The sequence below is a fragment of the Eulemur rufifrons genome, chromosome 30 (genome assembly GCF_041146395.1).
Source record: "Eulemur rufifrons isolate Redbay chromosome 30, OSU_ERuf_1, whole genome shotgun sequence".
NCBI lineage: Eukaryota > Metazoa > Chordata > Mammalia > Primates > Lemuridae > Eulemur > Eulemur rufifrons.
Window position 1 is genome coordinate 107,150,180 of NC_091012.1, and position 24,694 is coordinate 107,174,873.

The window sequence follows — 24,694 nt, forward strand, 5'->3', positions numbered from 1 at the left end:
AGAATATTGGCAACCTGGGTCTTAGAATATTTTGTCTGCGTATATAATTCCTTGTTGTCCCTTAGCATCACCACTTCTCTATTTTAATACTACCTTTATTCCCTCTGCCTCATAGATCTCTATACACCTTCTTTCTTTCTCTTAAATGTTATATATTGCTTGGCATTTTCTGGAAATAAAATAATTTAGGGGATAGAATAAAACATGCTACATGACTACCTTAGATTCTGCCTTGGGGAAACCCAAACTGAGACAAAGACTTCAATGCAAATGGTTTATTTGGGAAATGATCTCATGAAGCAAGAGAGAAAAAGGGAAAGTGAGACAAGGAAGGTGGAAAACCCAATATAAGGCTATGTAGTTGAGGTCATTGCTGTGATAAACAGGGTCTTTATGGCACTGGGGCCTCCTAAGAAATGTGAAGAAACTGACGGGAGGCTAGAGCTTTCATCTATTTATTCATTACTGCCTAACTGCTATTGTTTAAAAACCACCCTGGGGACATTGCTTTGCCACAATTTCAGGCTGTGCTTCTGTGTAGGCAGACTAAACTGCTAATACAAGAGGACTTCAAAAAGCTCATGGAAATTGCTTATTATGAAAAAGCTATACATGAATTTCAAATTTTTTTGCATCAAAATAAACTAGTACTAACTTATTATAACATGTCTGAACAGGATCTAGTTTGAGGCACTAAGAAGGATAAGACATTAGTTTGAAGAGTACCTATCAGAGCAATATGAATTCTGCTAAAATTGAAGCAAGAATGAACATCAAATTTATGGTAAAGTTGGGTGGAAGAATGATGAAATCATAGGTGCTTTACAAAAACTTTATGGGGACAATGTTTCAAAGAAATCAGCAGTTTATAAATGGATAACTTGTAAGAAGGGATGAGAGATGAGATGATATTGAAGACAAGGCCCACAGCAGCAGACATCCACATCAATTTGCAATGCAGAAATTAATCTTGTTCATGCCCTAATTGAAGAGGACTGACAATTAACAGCAGAAACAATAGCCAACACCATAGATATCACAATTGGTTCAGCTTACACAATTCTGACTGAAAAATAAAAGTTGAGCAAACTTTCCAGTCAATGACTTTCAAAACCATTGCACCCAGATAAGCTGCAGATAAGAGCAGAGCTTTCAACAGAAATTTTAAACAAGTGGGCTCAAGATCCTTAAAGCATTTCTTTGAAGAAGTGTAATGGGAGATGAAACATGAATTTACCAGTATGATCCCAAAGACAAAGCACAATAAAAACAATGGCTACCAAGAGGTGAACTGGTCCAGTCAAAGCAAAAGCAGAGTGGTCAAGAGCAAAGGTCATGGCAACAGTTTTTTGGGGTACTCAAGAAATTTTGCTTGTTGACTTTCTGGAGGCCTAACAAATGATAACATCTGCTTGTCATGACAATGTTTTGAGAAAGTTAGCCAAAGCTTTAACAGAAAAACATCCAGGAAAGCCTCACCAGAGAGTCCTTCTCTACCACAACAATGCCCTTGCACATTCCTCTCACCAAACAAGGGCAATTTTGTGAGCTTTTTGATGAGAATCATTAGGCATGTACCTTACAGTCCTGATTTGGCTCCTTCTGACTTCTTTCTGTTTCCTAATCTTAAAAAATCTTTAAAGGGCACCTATTTTGCTTCATTTAATAATGTAAAAAGGACTACATTGACATGGTTAAATTCTCAGGACCCTCACTTTTTTAGGGATGGATAAAATGGGTGGTATTATCCCTTATAAAAGTGTCTTGAACTTGATGGAGCTTATACTGAGAAATAAATTTTATATTTTTTATTTTTATCTTTTACTTCCATTTTTTTCGCAAACTTTTTGAAGTCTTCTTGTGTATTGGAGAAGGTCCTGGGGAAAAAGCTAAAAGAGGTGTGGCTTGAGGTAGGATAAAGACAGAAGTGAGTCTTTCCACAGAACTATCCACCATAGCTTTGGCTAAAATCAGAGGTGAGCCTAGGATATATGACTAGGGTACCAGAGACATCTGTTATAATGGCCAAATAGTGGCTATTGAGATACTCCTTGGGCTAAATAGAAATACACTAATGGCAGATAACTTCCAGAGGTGGAAGTTGCTGAAACAGATTGGGCTGTGAATTTACCTGATAGCCAGAAGTCTTGATTCAGAAAGAAAAATCATGACTCTATTGAAATAAAAGCATGAGTATACTGGCAGGGGTAACTAGAAGGCATACCTTAGCAAGATACAGATAAGCAAAGATGTAAGTACATAAATGCAAGTAGCTCTTGGCTAGGAGAATTGATGTATACAGATGGTTCCCCATGTCAATGGAAAAAAAGCCAAACTCTGTAAAATAATTTTAAAAAGATGTGCTCTGAGCTAAATTTGAGGATCATGACCCGGAGCCACGCCCAAGAAGCCTTGAGCAAGTGCACTCACTGTGGCTGGGTTATAGTTTGGTTTTATACGTTTCAGGGAGACAGGGGTTACAGGTAAAGTCACAAATCAATATGTGGGAGGCATACATTGGTTTGGCCCGAAAAGGTGGGCCATCTCGAAGCGGTGGTGGTGGTGGTGGTGGGGGGCTTATAGGTTATAGGTAGGTTTAAAGATTCTTTGACTTGTAATTGTCTAAAGGAGGCTTGGAATGTTTTAACATAAGGAGCTGTTTATCAGAGATAAGCCACTGGACATATATTTATTGTGTAAATTGAGGGCCTGCAGGTTTGTCTTGCATACCCTTAGGCCTGTTAATGGGTTACAAAGGATGTCCCTAAGAAGGGAGGGGGGCATGCTGAGACATGTCTGACTTCCCTCCTTGTAGCAGGCAATTCAGTTTTAGGATATTCCTTTGGCCATGAGGGGGTCCATTCAGTCAGCCGGTGGTGGGGGTGAGCCTTAAGATTTTATTTTAGTTCATATCCAGGAGGCCAGGTACCAGTCAAATGTACAGTGGGGCTGCTGACAGAGTTTGTACCTGGGGGAAGGAAGCAGGGCCAGGGAATATACTGGGGGTTACATAAAAGTGACATAGTCCATGAGGAGTCCTGTTCAATTGGGATTGTTGAAAACAAGAGTATTGAAGTGACACTGTGGTCATTTCTAGAGGAATCAGTAGAATTGAAGGAAAAAATATTGTGGTTAAAGGAAACGAAAATATATTTCTTTGACCTATTTTGAGATGACTCATCTCAAAGGGCTTACAAACAGAAGTAGCTCTGAAAAGCTGTCTTTTGTGGTAAAGGTTTGCATTTGTAGAGAAAATCTGCATTGTTGCAGCCATGCTTTTTCTGAGGGCCTTCCCTTGTCCAAATCTAGGAAAGATTAACTGAGAATCTGATGCCTTTAAAGGTCTAAAAGAAACATTTACCCTTTATTCTCTCTGAGGGCTGCTTCCTGAGGTTTCATCTACATAACAAGACCACCTTTGCTAGCCCAGATTCCTCTTCTCCCTCTCCCATAACCTGTTTTGCCAAGACCCAACCCCCATTCTTTCTGTTAACCTCAAGATAGTATATAAAGTTCTGTAGCCCCGTTGGAGTATTGAGGTAATCACTCTGTGGTTCTTTCAAGTGCACATTAATATATTTGGATGCCTTTTCTCTTATTAATTTGTCTTTGTCAGTTGATTTTCCATGAATCATCAGAGGGTGAAGGGAAAGTTTTGCCTTCATCTCTGCATGGTGATAGTAGAGCATCGAAATAAGATGAAGCTCTCTTCAGAAGGCAGGTCTAAATGGGCTGTGGCCACACTTCTGGGTATCATCCTTGAGAGGCATGACTCTGCATGAAGATAATGTATGGCTAGAATTATTAAGACCTGATAAGTCTATGTCTTTAATATCTCCTAACTGTCCATCTCTCCTGTCCTCCACTGTCATTTTCTAGTTTAGGTCTCCTCTCCATAGACCACTGCAACCATCTTTTTACCAGTCTCTGTCCCAAGTCTTGACTCTTTCAATCCTTTCTTCACAAGACTGCCAGTATAATAGTCCCAGTAAGTATATTTATCATGTTACTCCCTGCTTAAGGTAACTCCTGATCATTATTTAGTAATCACATTAGCCATTGTGAAGAAGTTTAAAGTTTTTGTCTGAAGGCTCAATAATTTGAGTCTATAAAACAAATTGATAATAGATTAACGAGAAAAAAGGCATGCAAATTTATTATGTGCATGTGTGTGCACAGGAGTCATGCAGAATATAAAAACTCTAAGGCAAGATGGTTGCTGCTTTGATACCATCCTGAGGTTACAGAAAGAGTAGGATTTCAGAGCATGGCAAAACAGGTTGTGGGAAGGAGAGAAGTGGAAAAGCTTGGCTAGCAAAGATGGCCTTGTTGTACAGATAAAACCTCACAAGTAGCAGCCCTCAGAGAGAATAGATGGTAAATGTTTCTTTCAGACCTTTAAAGGTGTCAGACTCTCAATTAATCTTTCCTAGATCCAGACAAGGTTGGGCTTCAGAGAAAGCATGGCTGTATCAGTGCAGATTTTCTCTACAGATACAAATCTCCCCCACAAAAGACAGCTTTTCAGGCCTCTTCTGTTGCAGGCTTTCTGAACAGCCATCTCAAAATATGTCAAAAAAGTATATTTTGGGGTGAAATACTTTAGTCCCCTTTTCTATCCCTTATTCCGGGAAGCCCTCCTAACCTCTGGGATGAATTAGTCTCCCTTCTCTTTTTATGGCACCTGGTTCATACCTGTACTATATTATCCAAAATATCCTGCAATTACATGTTTAGATCTAGAAACCATGCCTTATTTGCCTTTCTGTCTCTAGAGCTCATTATAGTCCCTGAAATAAAGAAAGCTTCACATTTTAAAATAAGGCAAATAACCTACTTGTCTCCTAAAGATGTTGAAAGACAGCTCCCCCCTTAATTTTCAGGTAGGTTTTTTTTTTTTTCCTTCAATTTTATGATAAAGGGGACCTCCCTGGCAGAGTGACTCATGCCTTGCTGGCACTATTTGCAGAAGCCACTCATGGCCCTGTTGGTATGGCTAAGACAGAGCAGGTACCCCTTTAGGGGCCTGCCAGGCCCCCTAATCTTGGATATAAAGGAAAATCTTGAGTCCCTTCAGGGGACGTTCTGGGTATCTAGCTAGTCGTGAAAAGGGAATGGGAATACCAAAGGCCCTCCAAACAAGCCAGTGTCAGGAAGTGTTTTTGTTCCCCATGGAAACTAAAAGATGACATCTGAACATATGTTCTTGAGTTGTTTTTTAGAAACACCCACCATATGGAAAATTCAGATAAGGGGGAACTGAGGAATTGAATTCTGACCTCTGTTCTTTGTTCTAAATTTCTCCCTGAAGTAACTGGGAAGAGTCACACCCATCTTAACATTCTTTTCTGCTTGCTATCCAAGAATCCATGAATTCACCTATGACCATGTAGGCCTCCACTTCAGAATATCCTGTCTTCTTGGTTTAGGCTAATGTATTAATATTCATATAATATCCCGGTATTGATTTATAATTTTGCCTGACTGAAATGCACCCCTGCCTTTAAAATCCCTGGCTTGTAAGCCATCAGGGAGTTTAGTTCTTAGGCGTTAGCTACCTGTTCTCCTTTCATGGCGTCATGCAATAAAAATGCCTCTTTCTCCTGCTTTAACTCTTGGTTTCAGTGTCTGGCTTGGCTGTGCTGGGCGAGTGGACCCCAGTTTGGCTCAATAACAGGGGCAAGGGAGGCAACCATCTAGGTGATGGTACTTGGGGCACATGGCATGGCTCTGCCTACCCCTAAACAACCCCCAATCCTCAACACATAAACTCTTATTTTTATTTTTTTTTTATTTTTTTTTTTTAAATTTCAGCTTATTATGGGGGTACAAAAGTTCAGGTTATGTATATTGTCCATGCCCCCCAATCCCCTGAGTCAGAGCTTCAAGCGTGTCCATTCCCCAGACAGTGCATATCATCTTTAGATAATTGAAGACAATATATTCTTGGGAGTTCCTCATAAAATATTTGTAAAGCTTCTGTTCTTTTGAATATAACAGGTTAAAGAGCTAATATCTGCTACCACATTAAGCTACTACCCCTCACTTTGCAGAGAACAAGGTTCAAACAAAGATAGAGGACAATGTCTTTATATGAGGGAGTGGAGTAGGGGAAGGATAGAGACCAGTGGTTCTCAAAGTATGATCCCTCGATCAATAGTATCAGCATTTAGAAGGAGTTAGAAATGCAAATTCTCAGGCCCCACCCCAGGCCTACTGATTCAGAAACTCAGCTGCTAGGTTTCAGCAATCTCCATTTTAGCAAGTCCTCCAGGTGAGTCTGATGCATGCTAAAGCTTGGGGACCTCTGATAAAGAGACATGCATGCATGAGTGCACGCAAAAGCTAAGCCAGATAGCCACCCCATTACTTTTTACCTTCACAATTCAGGACAGTGCTCCTGATGCACACTACTGATTACTCAGTTAGGTTTGTCTGCCCTTGGCTGTGAGGTGGGGAAGAGGATGGAAGTTACAAAAAGTCAATTACAAGAGCACACCCAGGTAAGCACAAGGATCTCAGACAGAACAAAGGCCTCCAATAGCTAGATACTTGAAATGTTAGCATGCCATTTTTCTGTTAACCGGGACTACTCAAACTTTCATCTGCATATGAATCTCCTGGGGATTTTATTAATATGCAGATTCTGATTCAGTCTGCCTAGGTGGGGCCCACATTCTGCATTTCTAACCAGCTCCCAGCTGCTGCTGCTGTTGCTGCTGCTGCTGGTGGTGATGGTCCTCAAACCATGATTTTAGTACCAAGCCTCTACACTTTGCCCACCTTACTTTTGTGAGTCCCTGCCAAAATATTTTTAGCAAAAATAAACCAAATATTAATATCATTTTACACAAAAAATACTGAAAGAAATGCCACCTGGTAAAACCTTATGAAGTGCAACTAACTGCAGTTGTGAGTATGCTTTTTCTGCAGCACTCAGTGACTGTCCCTGGGCCCCTGGTACACTCAGTGACGTGTACCGCAGCACTGCCAGAAAGAAACCCTTGGAAGCTTCTCACCTTTATGTCTGCTTGTTCTACCCATTGATTTCAACCTTTGCTTTAATGCAAGGTGGGAGCCAAAATGGTTAACAGCAATTGATGACTAATGACTTTTTCTTCTCTCTTCTCCCTTTTAAATAAAATCTACCTGTTATCAATTACTGAGTGTTTCCAGGCAGGATTAGAAATGTCACTAAAATCGGGTCAGCACCACTCTGGAACCTGTTCTACCTGGGATTCCCTTATATCTTAGCAATAATAATAAGTTTAAAGCCTCATCATCCTTTCTTCACCAACCTTCCTTTTCCTCTGTGTGTCTCTTCTTTCCCCCAGGGTTGCTTAAGTTATTCTATTAGTTCTTTTTCTTAAAAAAAAAAAAAAATGTTCTGTCACCATGGAGTATAGCCAGCTGTGGCAGCGGCAATCAAAATCCTCTTTGCATTAAGAAACAACAAACAAAACCTTTATGCTATTGTTTTTCTTCCCCTAAAATTCCAACTCATAAGGTATATAATAGAACATATTTCTATTTCTCTTCTTTTTTCCCTTCCCCCTCACTTTTTTTTCCTCTCGATCTCTGCCTTGGCCTCCTGTTCTTTTTTTCCCTTCCTCTTACCCTCTCTAGTTTTCCCCTCCCCTTTCCCTTTCTCTCTTTGTCCCTCTCTCTTTGCCCTCTGCTCTCTTATCTTTCCTCATAATTGTTCCTGGAATGTGTACGTATTGTAAAAAGCTCTCTGACAATGAGGTCAATGCACGTATCCAAAGTCTGTCATTGTGGAGTCACCTGATACTAAATACAATGAAGTCTGAAAGGGGTTATTTCAGGCTCCCCATCTAGTCATCACCTTTCAAATGAATGCTCCAATTGTTTGTTTTAAATTAATGAATTGTTATTAACCAATGACCTGAAATCAATACTTGTAGCTAGAACATAGAGTTTCTATTAATGTGGAACAAAAACGATATGTTTAAGGTAGCAGAATGTTTATTGCTTTTCATCTGAAGGAATTAGGTAATGAGGTGGGACATACAGCGTCTGCCATTTCTGTTTACAGCTTGTGTCCCATGATGTGAGACCAAGTGGTTCTGTCCAAGTGAGGGGTGCAGACATTAGCCTCATGCTCACCACCTGGAATGTCTTCTTGATATGATGGAAGTGTGGACTGTAGCTTCCTTGATGAGCAAATCCTGAGCCTCTGGTTGCTGCATGGATATGTGCATGACATCAGTCACAGCCCAACTAAATACTTCCACCAGGTCAGGAGCCTTTGGGTGATATTTTATCAATACAGTGGGGTAGCAGGAAATAGAGTTGTCAGAAACACTCAGTGCCTTGCCTTCCCACAGCAGCCTTGCTGGGAGGAACCCTCCCTGAGGTTCTCTCTCTTCCCTCTATCCTCCTGGCTGTACTTTTTCCTACTGAGCTCAGTAGAAGCACTGCCCCGCACCTTTCCAATTGCAGGAGGCTTCAGAGCTGCCTGCTGTTGACCAGCAGAAATTGTGTTTTGTAATTACCTACTGCATAGTCACAGCTGATTAGAAGCAACACACAGGCAGGGAAGTTGACCAGTGTACAGGCTTTAGGTCATTCTTATCCATTTCCTTTGTCATCATATTTCTGAGTACGTTGGAAATCCATAGACTTTGCCTTCTTTTACAAACAGTGGCCTGGCCTCATGTGCACGTTTAACATACATGAATTTTCCTGTATATATGCAGCAAACTGGGATGGAAAAGTGTTATGTAGCTTGGAAATTATTTTAAACATGTACATAGTTTGCTATGTGAGAGACATGACATCTTATCTGACCCCATATGTGAGAGAGTGTATGCTGTGACTGGGCTGCATTCTGTTGGCCACTTCTCCAACAGCTTGAGTTCACCCTATTAGCCTTTGAGCTTTGAAACCTTGCCCCCAACACCAGCACCACTCTCTAGCATCGTGGATCTCCATTGTCATGGATCTCTACTGCGCTGGATACCATCTCTCCCAAGATACACTTGTAAAAAAGAAAATAAAAAGTATACCTTAAACTTTGACTTTACTTTCCACAGAGGCCTGCCTCCTTCCTAATTGAGCAACTAGACATTAATAATTTTGGAACTCGTTTACTATGTGGTTAATTTACCTCATCTATTGAGTGTATTCCCTGTAAGATTTGTTCATGTTATTCTCCCCCTTTTTAAGCATTGTGAACCTAAGGGAAAAAAATCTCTTTGTATGGCAATAAACTGTGTGGATTTGTAAAATTCTACTTTGATCATCATCTTGTTGTAATCATACACAACACAAGGGATTTAAACACTTCAATAGATTCTACCCATCCTTTGCTCAATGGGCATGTGCCACAGGTTGACACATTCTGAGGGGATGGCAAATGCCAGGCTTTCATCTCATGCTCCCTGAAATTTTTTTTTTTGCTTCACTGAGTATGATTCTAGTATTTAATGATTCAGTATGTATTTTGAATATAGTGTAGCCCCTGTGCATTACTGGGCTATATGAAAGAATTCTGTTCCTCCAAAGTGAAGTTGTAGTGGAGTAGTTAAGAAAGAGCATAGAGACTGGAATTAGACTGACTGGTTCCAAATTCTGGCACAGACTACCAGCTGTTTTAGCCTCAATCTCTCTGGCTCAGTTTCCCTTCTGTAAAGTGGTGTTAGTGTTGTAGGGGACAAAAAACTTTTTCTCTACCCTCCTAGGTTCAGTGGCTGGGCCTGCAAATTAAACTGACAAAAGACAGGTTAACAGAAGAAAAGGTTTATTATGCATGCACACAAGAGTTTCACAGAAAAGAAGTTAAAAACTCAAAGAAATGGTTAGACTTGAATAGTTTATATACCATTTTAACAAAGGACAACAAATTATGGAGGAGTGACTAGACAAAGGAAGAGTGGCTTAGATTTTTAGAGGTAATAAATTGTAGAAAGGTAAATATATGGGGGAAACTAATGGAAGATAAGAGTTATTTAGTAAGGTTTGTTATGCAGACTCAAGCCAGTGCCATCTCCAGTGTCGTCTCTGGTGATTAGTAGTTCTCTTCTTTCTGGTACCAGAAAGTGTGGGGGGGGGGATACCTTCACAGAGGAAAATTTATGCCCTGCTTTAGGCAGAAAGGAGGAGGGCAGACAGTTCCTTTTGCCCTCTTGCTGTTTCTTAATTGCCTTTAGTTCAAAATAATTCTTATGCCAAAGTAGCATATTTGGGGGTAGCATATTCTGATCCTCTTCTGTGTAAATTGTAAAGAATAAGAAATTAATAGGGTTGTTATGAGGATTAACTATAGTAAACATTTTATAAATGTTCTTTTTCCCTTTCACTGTGATAGGGGAACAGGCTCTAAACCATGTAGCAGGAGAATTATGTACAGGCTCTTTGCGGGCCACTAGGGAAGTGAAGTACCTTCTCCAACCAGTTCCCCACAGAAGCCAAGGTGGGCAATCAAATAAACAGTCATAAGGAGCAAGGTCTGGCCTTACTAAAGGCCTTTCATTTACCATATGGCTTAGAGTGGGTTGGTGGTGAGAGGGCTTGGCTGGTGATCAGAAGGGGTTAGGCTGGACACATGAGGAATGATAATTCACTAAGTAATCTCTAGTAGCCACTCATTTTTCCCCCAATGCAAGCATTTAATCATAATATTCCTATGTTCTAAAGACTTCTACCCATAATCAGCTAATGAGCTAGTCAAGTTAACGGTCAGGGTCAGCTATAGGTAAAGTTGGTTTTCTTTTCTTTTTTTTTTTTTTTTTGAGACAGAGTCTCAACTCTGTTGCCTGGGCTAGAGTGCCGTGGTGTCAGCCTAGCTCACAGCAACCTCAAGTGATCCTCCTGCCTCAGCCTCCCGAGAAGCTGGGACTACAGGCATGTGCCACCATGCCCAGCTAATTTTTCTATATATATTTTTAGTTGTACACATAATTTCTTTCTATTTTTACTAGAGATGGGGGTCTCGCTCTTGCTCAGGCTGGTCTCGAACTCCTGAGCTCAAACAATCTACCCTTCTTGGCCTCCCAGAGTCCTAGGATTACAGGCGGGAGCAACCACGCCCAGCCTAAAGTATGATTTTAACCTACTCTGTTTAGCACAAAAATTTGGAGAATTTCTCAAAGATTGGTCCATGAGACACTCATACCAAGATAATGTGGGAACCTTGGATCTTAAGTCAGGGTTCCACGTAAGCACAGCCTAACATAAAAGATGTTCTTGTTTGTTTGTTTGTTTTTGAGGCAGTCTTGCTCTGTCACCCTGGCTAGAGTGCAGTGGTATCATCATAGCCTCAAATTCCTGGGCTGAAGTGATCTTCCTGCCTCAGCTGCCCAAGTAGCTGGGACTACAGGTATGTGTCACCACAGCTGGCTAACTTTTCTATTTTTAATAGAGATGGGGTCTCACTCTTGCTCAGGCTGTCCTCAAATTCCTGATGTCAAGCGATCCTCCTGCCTCAGCCTCCCAGAGTGCTAGGATTACAGGCATGAGCCACTGTGCTCAGCCGAGACAAAGGTTTTGATACAGATAGTTTCTTAGGGACGTGAACTCAGGGAGCAGGAGTGAGCACTTAAAAATATAGAAGGCAGATAAAAAAACACAAAGATGCATTCTCAAGTTGGCCCCTTCTACTGATGACTGGTGTTTAAATTTGAAGAGATCTCTAAAGACCTTAATGGAATGGGGTCTCAGACCTGTTCACCTGAAGATGAGAGAAAGAAGCTTTAATCCATTGGATCTCATCTTTTATTGGTCCAGGGTCACGTAGGGAGCGTTAACTTTTCCATCTTCTGAATTACTCATTTGTCACTGCTGAGTGGGCTCCAGCAGCCATTCCAGGCTATTGTGTCAGAGAAACCTGGGGTAAGAAGCAAGAAATATGAGGTGCTGACTTGGGGTGAGGTGCTATCCAGGTGCACCTATGTGAAACAGACCAAAATCTACTTAGAACTGTTTCACATCAAGGCTACTGGAGCCCAAGATGGGTCCAAAATTATAGGCAGAAGCTTCAGGGATTTTGATACAGCATTTGAAAATGCCAGTTCCTGGTTATTATCCATTGTTATGGGTGGAATTGTGCCCCCTTAAAGTTCATATGTTGAAGTCCTAAACACCCAGTACCTCAGAATGTGATGCTATTTAGAAATAAGGTCGTTGCAGATAGAATTAGTTAAGTAATTCTTAACTTACTTAAATTGGAGTAGGGTGGGCTCCTCATCCAATATGACTAGTATCCTTATAAAAAGGGGAAATTTGGACACGCACGCACACAGGGAGAATACCACATGAATGCTGGAGTTACACTGCCAGAAGCCAAGGAACTACTGCACATTAGGAAGGAGATCTGGAACAAATCTTTCTCTAGCACTTTCAGAGGGAGAGTGACCCTGCCAACACCTTGATCTTAGGCTTCCAGCCTCCACAACTGTGAAACAATAATTTCTGTTGTTTAAGCTGCCTAGTTTATGGTGATTTGTTAGAGCAACCGTGGAAAAGTAATACACCGGTGATCTATTGGATCCCAGTCCCTGGGGGTATGGTCTATACTTCCACACTCCTAACAAAGTTTGCAGGCAGTTCTATGTGCCCTCCAAGTTTCAGAAACCTGGTCTAGAGTGAAATAAATATTGTCGTATCTGAGCCCCAGGGAGAGTGACTCCAGAAAGGCATGCTTTTGTCCAAATACTCTTCTGAAAATCCAAAGCAACACATTGGATGCAGAACAACACCTTACATGTAGGGAAGGAATTCTCTTTCCGAAAGTCAACTCACGTAGCACACTTCAGGTTATGGTTGTTACGTAAAATCAGAAGCTGGAAAAGTGGTAGAGGAACAGGCTACAACTTCACCCCCACCCCAAAACATCTGTACAGAACACAGTGGATAAATGTAGAGAGACAATGCCCCTGTACTTTCTCAACCCCTATCAAAATATGGATATGTACATGCACATGTGATGCCTTATTGTGAAACAAATAGGAACAAAATGAAAACCAGGCTAGGAAAAGGTAGCACATTATTAACCTGTTATTTCAAAATGGAACAGAAGTGTTCAGTACACGTCAATGTTAAAGAAAATACAGAGGAAAGAAGATACAGTCGGGAACACTGAAAACGAAGCCATTGAAACCATCAACACCTGCCTATGCCACCTTTGCAAAGAGTGAAACCACTTAAGAGCAGGCAGCGGGTCTCTACCCCTCTCTAAGAGTAGACACATGGTAAGTGTTTGCTGAGTACAGAAACACTGAACAATTTCTGAGACACAGAGTTCCTGCTCTTAGTGGACCCAGATTCTTGCACCAGGCTAGTGATTCCTCTATTATTTTTCAATCACTCTGCACATTGATTGGTGTATGCTCCCATCTCTCGGGCGCTATGCTTAGAGCTGAGATACAACTTGAAAGGATGTGACTTTCAGCTTTGACTTTGGAAGCAGTCACCTGCTAGTGACTACTTCCAACAGTCTGTAGTTCCTGATATGCCAGCCTAGCCCAGCACCAATGCCAACTGCAGTGAATGAAGTATCTACCATTCCTTGGCAATTTTCCCTTGATCTCTGGTGTGAGAAGGCACTCAGTAAATATTCAAATGAACTTTCAAAGAATGAACAAATGGGTGAATGGATATGGCATAGGAGAGCACCTGTCATGTGAACTATCATTTTTAGAGTGGGGGTAATGTAGACTAGAAGAACATGACCACAGCTTGAGAGTTTTCAAAGCAATTTCATATACAGTACTGGAAACAGAGTAAATACCAAAGCATATACAAACTGAAAATATGGGGAAGCAGAAAACAAGAGCCTGCCTACAAGAGGAGAGGGGAACAGATTTGGAGGGATATGTAGACAAGCAAAACTACTTTTTTTTTTTTTTTTTTGGTGGGCAGGAGTTGTGGGGAGAGACATTGAGAGAGAGAAAGAGGAGACAAAGAAGAGAGAGGTGTAAGAGAGAGCCCACAGAGTAGTTGCTTGACAGATTTACAACAATTGAGAAGGATTTCTTACAAGCAATAGGTGTTTGGCCGGGCGCGGTGGCTCACGCCTGTAATCCTAGCACTCTGGGAGGCCGAGGCAGGCGGATCGTTTGAGCTCAGGAGTTCAAGACCAGTCTGAGCAAGAACGAGACCCCATCTCTACTAAAAAAAATACAGAAAGAAATTAACTGGGCAACTAAAAAAAAAACATATATAAAATTAGCCTGGCATGGTGGCGCATGCCTGTAGTCCCAGCTACTCGGCAGGCTGAGGCAGAAGGATTGCTTGAGCCCAGGAGTTTGAGGCTGCTGTGAGCTAGGCTGATACCACAGCACTCTAGCTTGGGCAACAGAGCAAGACTCTGTCTCAAAAAAAAAAAAAAAAAGAACAAATAGGTTTTTAATTCCTAACTTGAGTGATTTTCTCTTGCAACTAAATGACTCCTGACTAAGCTAAATGGCCACCAACAGAATGTAGGCTCAGAGAGGGCAGGGATTTTAGTCTGTTTTATTTATACAAAACAGAGCCTCATGCAAAATAGGGGCTAAATAGAGGCATACATAAAAGCACAAAGTTGGAGACACGACCCAAGCAAAAGGATGATTTTGTAATCTGCTTGCCCTCCAGCTTAAGGCTAAGGGGTTTCTAACTAATAGGGAAGGTGTACCAGGATATCATCCATTTGCCCCTCTAGACCTGTGCTTCATCTTTCTCCATCCTACTCTCTGCCATAAAAGCCTAATCTGTGTAAACCATATCAATGTCTTCCTTGACCTTTAGTTTTCAGTTAGGTCTGGCTTATGAAGGCTCTGGGTAGGAGACCAGGAAGAAAATAAAGTGAGGTCAGGGTATTTATTGCCATATCTCCCTCCCTGCCAGTTTGTCTTGAGCTGGATGGGTTCCTCAACCAAAGACAACCTTCTCTATGAGACTCTTGCCTTTTGCATTTCAGCAAGTGCTTTCTCATCTCCCTTCAGGCTGAGCAGTAGTAACATCTTTGCAGTTACCAGCACTAAGCTTTGAGGTTCCTGCAATATCTTTTAGGGTTCCCCTGTATCCCACTCACATCTTTATAAAATAGTGCCTTTATGAATGCCCCCTTGAATTATCCTAATTCAAGAGCATCATTTGTTTTCTGTTGGGGCCCTGACTAATGCAGGAAGAATTCAAATTAGCTTTCTTTTCCAGAATAATCCCTCTAATGTGCATCTTGGTTTCTAAAAATTACAGCTTATTCAAAATGGATTTTTATCTGAGATGATGTAAGGGGTGAAGGAGGCAAATATTCATATGAGAGGGAGGGTTAAGCTTGCTGATGTAGATGATGGCTACAGCAAAGGCAAACCAGTGACTTATCTTTCTGCAAACATTTCCTTGTCCTGCATGATAAATCAGTCCATAACATACTATTCTGAACAAGACCACAGATTTATAAACCTGGAAAAGATGCAAAAATTACCCAGCTTGTTCTTTGTATGAAGCCACCTATAACATTTTTTTTTCCTGTGTTTGGAATGAGTACATGATGTTGGAGGTGGAGGATAGGGAAACCTGAGAAATACTTCCCCTTAGCATTGCTTGGTTTTGTATATACTGAAAATAGTATGATTGTTTAATTATCTTATTTAGATGCATTTCAATGACTAGAACCTTAATTTGGGGTTCTATACCCCGAAAGAACTTGGAAATAAGAGTGAGAGAATTAAATTAGGAGAAACTGATCTCTGATATGCAAATCTATTATATTAAAAATATATTTGATTGTCTGTTTACTCTCTTGACAGTTTCTTTGGCTGTGTAGAATCTTTTTAATTTAATCAGGTCCCATTTATTTATTTTTGTTGTTGCTGTGATTGCCTTTGGGGTCTTCTTCATAAATTCTTTGCCTAGGCCAAGGTCTAGAAGAGTCTTTCCCACATTGTCTTCTAGAATTCTTATAGTTTCACACCTAAGGTTTAAGTCTATTATCCACTGTGATTTGAGTGGAGTTTTGTGAGAGGTGAAAGGTGTGGGTCCTGTTTCTGTCTTCTACATGTGGCTATCCAGTTTTCCCAGCACCATTTATTGAATAAGGATTCTTTCCCCAGAGTATGTCTTTGTCTGCTTTGTCAAAGATTAGATGGCTATATGAGGATGGTTTTATATCTGGATTCTCGATTCTTTCCACTGGTCTGTGTCCCTGTACTTGTGCCAATACCAAGCTGTTTTAATAACCACAGCCTTGTAGTATAGTTTGAAGTCTGGTAAATTAATACCTCCCATTTTGTTCTTATTGCCTAAAATTGCTTTTGCTAAACAGGGTCTTCTCTGGTTCCATACAAAGCATAAAATTATAAGAGAGGACACAACAGTAACAAAATTTGGGGAACTGGAAAGCTGATGGACAAGCAGGCGTAAAAGATGTTAGGAGATAGGAGAACACTGAATCTGAAGAGAGCAATAAGGAAAGAACACAATGTGCCTCAACTCACATAACAAAATCCTCAATGGCAGCATTATGTACCTCTAGAAGTGAGGGAGAATAGGGGAAAGGAAAGATCCAAAATAAGGAAGATGAGTTTAAAATCTATGTAGGAAGCAATTAGGTCCCCAGATACACTCCTTCATTCCTTAAGACTTTTTCCATTCACCCCAGAACATTATTGAAGATTTATTTTCTGGAAAGTTCAAAAGTAGGTTCTTTATGCTTGCTGAGCTCCAGGTCAGTTAAGATACTGGACAGAGTTGTCTCCACACCTCCTTCTCACACTGCTCTCAGAATTCCAGTCACCATGCCTTCACCCTCAAGGCAAGGTACTAGAAGAGTCTTCTCTAAGGAATATGACCAACTCAAGAGGAAAGTCCTAATCAACCCCCCCCCTCAATGGCCAGGTAGCTAACCCTATGGTGACATTCACAGTTGACAAATCCCACTCATGCTAAAAGCTTTCAATCAGCTTTCTAGTGTCCCTCTTGTAAACAGATAGCCAAGGATCACCAGGTAAGCAGAAAAAAAAAAGCAATTAGAGGAAACAAGTACTTTGTTTAACCTTTCTTCTTCCCACATAATCTATCAAGACCTCACAGAGCTGAAAATATAGTATAACCATGAAAAAAAGAATAGGACAAACAGGAACAGAGATTTACAAGAAGGAATTTTAAAAATAAAAAAATATAAACACAGGTATATATATCTATATAAAACATTATAAGTATACACATAAATGCATACATTCAATTATATACACCCAAGGTTTTCTCTAATTCTGTCCTTCTGGTCCATGCCCAGTGACTGCTGTATGATTAGGTACTTCAGGAAGTAAGATTGCTTCTACAAAGTCCAAGATGCGTCCTGTGTGTACTAAATTAAAGTCTACTAAAATAGTTTTCTTATGATGATACTATAATATACACCATTCGTTGAATAGCTACTAGGCACTAAGAATGAAGCAGGGAGTGGGCGGAGCCAGTGGCGGAAGTGGGCAAAGCGAGAGGCACGAGGGCAGGCAGCCCGAGGGGCGGAAGTGGGTGGCGCCAGCGGCAGGACGGTGGTTACCTCAGGGCGTGGCGGTTACCTCAGGGCGGGTATTACCTTTGGCCTGGTACCAGCATGAGCGGCCTCGGTGGGGAGGAGAAGCCCCCTCTCCCCCAAACCCGCAGCCTCACCGTTTCCGACCATGCCCCGGGAGACCCGGACCCACACCAGTGCCTGAGCCTCCGCGACGAAACCGAGGCAACACAGGTGATGGCGGAGGCGGGTGAGGGAAACTTGGAGACCGTCGCGCTCCCACCACCCCAGCTTTTAGGGGAGGAGGGCGTACCCCGGGATCCCGCAGACAGTGGCCATACTCCTCAGATCCCAGTCGGTGGCATTCGCGGTCGTATAGCCCTAGGAGCTGGGCGGGAACAGGCTCCGCCTCCCACAAAGGGCCCGAAAGCAGCCTCTGTGTTGGTGGCTGCTGAAAGCGGCATGAAAAATGGCTTTCAAGATGGAGGAAAGGCCCCAAAAACCTGTGGCGCAGAGAGGCTGTGGTCTGAGGTGATGGTGGGCGTGAAGGAGGAGGATGTGAGGTCTGAAAAGTGCGCCACCCTCTCAGTAGCAATGGATGACGAGGAGAGGGCCGAGGTGGTGGAGATAGAAGGAGTGAAGGAGAATGAGGTGGTGGAGGATCCAGTGGAGGTGGAGGAGAAAGCAGTCGGTGAAGAAATAGAGGTGGCGGAGGAGAAAGCAGTCGGTGAAGAAATAGAGGTGGCGGAGGAGAAAGCAGTCGGTGAAGAAATAGAGGTGGCGGAGGAGAATCCAGTCGGTGAAGAAATAGAGGTGGCGGAGGAGAATAGAGTGGTGGAAGAGGTGCAGGATGAGGCAGCGCCCGGGCACCTGGATGTGGCTCGCTGCATCCAGTCTCTGCAGGCCCTCCAACGGGAAATGGACATTGTGAATGCTGAAGGGGAAAGGGCCCTCCAACAGCTGCAGGACAGATTTGCGCGGAGGTGTCGACACTACCTGCAGCAGAGGAACCTCATCATTCAGAATATCCCTGGCTTCTGGATGACTGCCTTTCGGAACCACCCCGAGTTGTCCCCCATGATTACGGGTGAAGATGCAGAGATGTTAAGGTACCTAATCATTTTGGAGGTGAAGGAACTCAGATGCCCTAGGACTGGCTGCAAGTTCAAGTTTTTCTTTCAAAGAAACCCCTACATCAGAAACTACCTGATTGTCAAGAAATACGAGGTCACATTCCCCCGCCGAGTGGTGTGTGTTTCCACCCCAATCATATGGCGCAGGGGACATGAACCCGAGTTCTTCATTGGCAGAAACCAAGGCCTCGTCCACAGCTTCTTCACCTGGTTTTCAGACCACAGCCTTCCCGAGTTTGATAGAGTTGCTGAGATTATCAAAGAGGACCTCTGGCAAATGCCACTGCAATACTACCTGTTGGGTGAAGGAATCCCTAGACCCAGACGTGGCCCAATAAGGGAGCCAGTGGCGATCCCCCGGCCCTTTGGGTTCCAGTCTGGTTAACATCTGCCCTTGAGAATACTCCTGCACAAGGTCCCCTGTCACCACCTGCTGGACTTGTGCTTGGGCAACAGCAATGGGTATGCCTTCTACTTTTTGATTTTTTTTTTTTTTTGGCTGACCTTTCTGCAACCTCTCTCCTGGATCTTCAGTTCTCTCAACCTCAAGATTTACAGTCATGGACATTCTTCTACGCTTCACAAGGTCTTCGTGCTGTTCTGCATTACTGTCACATTCTGTGTGGCCAGGGTCCACAACCCTTCTAAGCCAAGCAAATAATGCTGTATATTGTACTGCCTTTATCTGCACTGCTTGGACTCTGTTTGTTCCCAGTGCCTCTGGTCTGGTTATTAGCACCTGGATGCCTGGCTTTTTTCTAGGAGCCCATTCTATCCATTCTGCTGGCTTCTGGCAGTACAGGCACATGGCCTGTGGACATTACTAGGCATTAATGACATCAAGGGAGAGCAGCAGTGGGCCACTTGTTCTACGTGATGTATGTTACTCCATTGCTGTTCCTGTACCTCTGGTCACCTTTTCCTATCTGCCGCTGGCTATGCCCACCCTCCTTGGCTACTGCCAAGGTCCCTTTCTCTCTCTTGTCTGTCCTCTTTTACTCCTATCTCATTATAAAAAAATGACAGCTTAGAACCTCTGCAAAAGCAAGCTTTTTGGTTTATTTCGACTCTATCATTTTCAGAGACAGAGAGGTTATCCTGTAAAGTACACTGTTCAAAGCTCTTTTTGTCCCCCTCTGCTCTCTTTCCAACTCCCCACCCTCTTTAGCAACTCCTAGAGGGTTTAAAGGGATAGAGATCTAGATGGAATAAAAGGTGAGATCTAGTTTATAATGGATGGAAGAACTAAAGAGATTATGATGGGTACCCTAAGGAGGCGGAAAAGTAAAGACTAGAGGCAGAAATAAGCCAGGTAAACATTGGGTCCAGAGTGAAGACTGAGCTGAGAACCTTCAAGAAAGGGGTACTTATCAATGGTGATGGGAGAAGAAATACTTCTCAGGATTGCTGTAGAATTGAAGGGGGTTTGAATATTAAAACCATTACCTAGACAAGGGTTCTTTAAAAGAAATGCAAAGAATGCAACTTTGAGTGTTTTCTCTCTCTCTCTCTTTTTTTTTTTTTTTTTTTTGGAAGGGGGCTGTCATTTACCTTCTCTGAGCTTCAGTATTGTCATCTATAAAATGTGGCTAAGTAAGAATTCTTGTTATGCAGACTGCAGATAACATGTGCAGAGCACCGGGAGTTTAGTAGGTGCTGAGTAAATGGTCACTACGATTGTTGTCATCACAACCACAGAGCGACTGAGCCAGCCTTGGTGCATTGTCTAGTGCGTGTTGCCTGGAATCGCAAGCTCGTGGTTCAGTAAAGGAAGTAACTGTGGGGATGACCCAGCTCAGCCTCCTGAGCTGGCCTGACCGTGGTGACATGGCAGGTATCAGTTGGAGCCTGGGCGGTTGTACTCCTGGCCTCTGAATCCTCCAGCCTCCTGTGCCTGCAGGGGAAGGGATGGGAGCTCTACTGAGGCTGTGCAGGAATCCTGTGCACACAGGCTGGGGAGGGCAGGCAGCAGGGTGCTGTCTCAGGCTTCACAGGCTCGGACATCACGGGACATTCTTCCCGCCTCTGCTCAGGGCTCATGGCTCAGGGTGCCCAGACTCACCCCTTGCCTTCTCTGACCATCGCGACAGACTTCGAGAACACCTGTAAACGAATTTATGTGGAAGATTGATACTGTGCTCTTATTTCACTAGTATGTAGTAAACTCTTGTTGTTTTCTGTTTCTGCTTATTGGAAAACCTGAGCAGTACAAGCTTGCTTTCAGTTGGTAACATTTAGAAGAATAATAGTCTTTACAATATAGAGACGTGAATGTAGATATATATTCATACCAGTTTTCAACTTGTTCTTTCTGTTAAACTATATTCTTAGAAACATTTTGAATAACTCCGTCTTGGTTAGGCTTGTTAAATTTTGTCATTGTGGAAAAATAAGCAACAAAAAAGTGTGTGGTTGGATTGTCTTACTTGGTAATTTGCCCTGGTAATATAACAACTTACTAACTGATGTGTCTTTGTTCCTAAATTGCATAAATAGCAAGAATTTCCTCTGACATACTGGAAGTGTACCATTGGCATATTTGTCTTCATTTATATGCATGATGGCAATTTTGCTAGATTTCTTATGTCTCATCCTGCCCATAAATGTGCTTGAATGAAATTGTTCAAGTTAATGACAGGTTATGGAATCATTAATGTTGTTAAATGGACACAATAGGCATTATCCCAAAGGTAAGAAAATAGGATACAGAACTGTACCTTCCAAGGTAGGGAAGGTGGTTACTGCTGTTATTTTGCTTTACAATGTTAAGAATTGCAGCTGCCTACTTCAGATGTCACTTTTTCCCACGTAGCTTATGTAGCATCACCGCCCCTTCACGTCCTCAAATCCTCCTTTTCTATCTCTATAAGTGATATTCTTAGTCATTTAGTCTCTTCCCTTTAGTCACTTGTGCATTTAATAAGCAAACATGCAGGGAATACCTATCATATGTGATGTACTCTTCTGTTCCCATACTTTTTCATCTGTAAAAATTTGTCATTCTTTTCTGCAAACTTCTCATCACTCTCTGACAAATCTTGCAAGGCTTGCCCTCGGTAATTCCTCTGCTTTATAGTCTAGCGTAGGGAAGATAAGATGTTTCTTTGTGTACTTTGTAGGGTCCTCTGTTCTAGAAAATGATACATAATTTTTCATTATAGTGAACGCCATAAATGTTTATTAAGGTGTTCTGTTAGGCCTTGGGAAGATGATAAAGTCCACTCTCTTCATTGTTAAAGAATTGGGGAAGGACTGGTATGCAAACAAATAATTGACACAGAGTGATACAGTAAAATAAAATACAGAGGCATATTTTCACATATTCTTCACATTTTCACTCCCTCTCTGAACCAGTTTGGAAACTTAGTGAAAGTGGAGATGGAGTGTACTTTACATCCCTCACTGCATCACATAGTGTTGCGTAGCACAGTTTTGCTCATAGTTAGCAGATAAATATTTATTGAATGACAGAATGAACAAGTCAGATGAGGAAAACAAATAATCTGGTGCTCATTAAGATATTTCATTATCTTAATGAGATAATAGAAAGAAGAAAATGGTTTTCAAGGCATTTGTAAAAATGTCAAAAAGATTTGCAAAACCATTTCTATGTAACAGCAAAGTTTCTCGTTTAGTAATTAGAAAAGGTCCAAATACTTTAACATTTAATCTTTCACTTGCCGTTTTAACAGAGCATTACTTAGTTTAGGATAACCTTTTATGTACTTTGTATATTTTAAGGTGATGATTACGTTGGAGATAGGGTTGGACTTTAGACATGTGCTGTCCAATACAGTACCCTTTAGCCACCAGTGGCTATTGAAATCTTGAAATGTGGCCAGTGTAGATTGAGATCTGCTGTAAGTGGAAAATTCACACTGGATTTTGAAGACTTATGGAAAAAAGAATGTAAAATATCTCAGTTATTTCCTACTGGTTGCATGTTGGTAATATGGCATTGGGTTAAATAAAATGTATTAATTTAAAAAAAAGGAATTAAGCTTGGTGCCGTTTATACATTTTTTTCATTTAATGCTCACAGTCCTGCAAGGCAGTATTATTAGAAAGGTTAAGTAACTGCCTGGCACTTGGCTGGTAAGTGGTAGAGTTGTGGTATAAACTCAAACCCGCCCAAGTCCAAACCCTTTCGAGTGCAACATGGGTATTATGATATCCAGTCAATGGCTTGCTCCATTACCAGCAGATTTAGAGTCTTTGCTTAGGTCCAGCTTGGATAGTCTTCCCTTGTCATATTCTTTTGTTCACTCTCTTCCTCCACAGTCTTTTGAACACAAAATATATTATTCTTGGTTAAAATAATGCTATCATTTTAACACACACACAAATACATGCATACATATATCTATGTATAATTTTTTAATTTATTTTCCTCAGTTTATTATTTCTCTTTTCCTCCAAAGACGTTTTTTCCCCACAACTGTGTCTAGGCACATAGGGCTGACAAACTCTGGCATGGATTTTCAATCCTATTATTCAGAGCCCATAGTTGTCATCCTTTCTGCTGAGCGGGCCATTCTGAAAATTGTTTGGCTTTTTAAACTGCTGAGTCAGCCCCAGAGAGAACTGGCCTTCTGTCAGCCTAGTAGCAGAAGCATAAAGTCCAGGTTAGGACCCCGGTTCAGCCAAGTTAAAGGCTATCATAAATCGGGCATTTATTCAAATAAAGCTTTCAGAGTGGTATAGGCTTCTCGGTGGCATGAGTCCTGTTTCCATGGAATATAGCAGGGAGATTACCACATCCTATTTGCCTGCTGGCCTTGCCACCTTTTGGCCACTTCTGGAGCCTCATAAGCCCCTGCTTCCTGAAAGGGTGGCAGTATCTTACCCACAGCTTTATAGGGCCTCAAAATAAATTTTCTCAGTGCACAGAGACAATGAGCCTTGGAGAATTGAGTCATATTGAACCACTGCCCAGATACCTTCTGAGGACAGACAGTACTAGCCATATTCTCTTGTTACTTGCTAGCTTCTGTCACAGAGTCTGGTTTGCTCTTCATTCTGAAATTTACTTTGATTTTGGACTTCTGCCCATATAACCCCTGACTTCAGGATCCCTCTTGCATGCTTTTGGGATTAGTGAGAGTGTTATAGGTAATGCCCTACTTAACAAACACATTAATGTATGATTTTATTTTATTTTTTTATATTTTATTTTATTTATTTATTTTTTTTGAGACAGAGTCTCCCTCTGTTGCCTGGGCTAGAGTGCTGTGGAATCAGCCTAGCTCACAGCAAGCTCAGACTCCTGGGCTCAAGTAATCCTCCTGCCTCAGCCTCCTGAGTAGCTGGGACTACAGGCATGCACCACCATGCCCGGCTAATTTTTCTATATATATTTTTAGCTGTCCATATAATTTCTTTCTATTTTTAGTAGAGATGGGGGTCTCGCTCTTGCTCAGGCTGGTCTCGAACTCCTCAGCTCAAAGAAAAATCTGCTCACCTCGGCCTCCCAGAGTGCTAGGATTACAGGCGTGAGCCACCGCTCCCGGCCAAAGTTGGTTTTCTTTATAGCATTCCATTTTGCTCTAAAATCAATGTTTTCTCCACCCAACCTCAAATACATGCTTCATGTGCCATTTATTAGTATTTTTGTTTTAACTCCAAACCTTCCAGAAACGCCCATCATTTAAACTGAATCCATTTGGAGTCCCTTCTCTAGGGGCTCAGCTCTAAATGCAGCTAATATGGTAAACTAAGGCCTGCTGAGATGTTAACAAGGGTTAATGACTTAGTTTCACCCAGGGTCAGCTTGACATAGTTAACCACCTACTAAATTATTTGATGGCACAATTTTTCCATTCTCCTTTCTCTGACCATTCCTACTGGCCTGCTGTAATTCTGAAACTATCCAGAATGAATCATTTATTTGGATTAATAAGCTAGTGTGTGTCCTGAAAGTTAAATCCTTAAGCAGGGATATGTTGGAACAACAAGGAGATCTTAACAAGGGCCCCTTGTTCAGGCAAAAGCTACTCAGTTTCCACGGATATGGTTATTTGGGGTGGGACAAAGAGAACACAGAATGTATCCCCTTTGTAATTAAGAAAGTAACTTTTTTCACCCTTGAAGCTGATTTCTCTCAAAG

The 24,694-nt window shown here is 41.8% G+C and overlaps 1 protein-coding gene and 1 long non-coding RNA gene across 2 annotated transcripts in view; both read left to right on the forward strand.

Annotated features, from left to right (window-relative positions):
- LOC138378137 (uncharacterized) overlaps positions 1-24,694 on the forward strand; it is a 95,974-nt gene that overhangs the window by 39,751 nt on the left and 31,529 nt on the right. The window lies entirely within an intron of this gene.
- On the forward strand, positions 17,842-19,903 carry LOC138378136 (testis-specific Y-encoded-like protein 1). Its single transcript, XM_069463438.1, has one exon. The coding sequence runs from the start codon at positions 17,918-17,920 to the stop codon at positions 18,971-18,973; it is 1,056 nt and encodes a 351-aa protein (XP_069319539.1). The 5' UTR covers positions 17,842-17,917; the 3' UTR covers positions 18,974-19,903.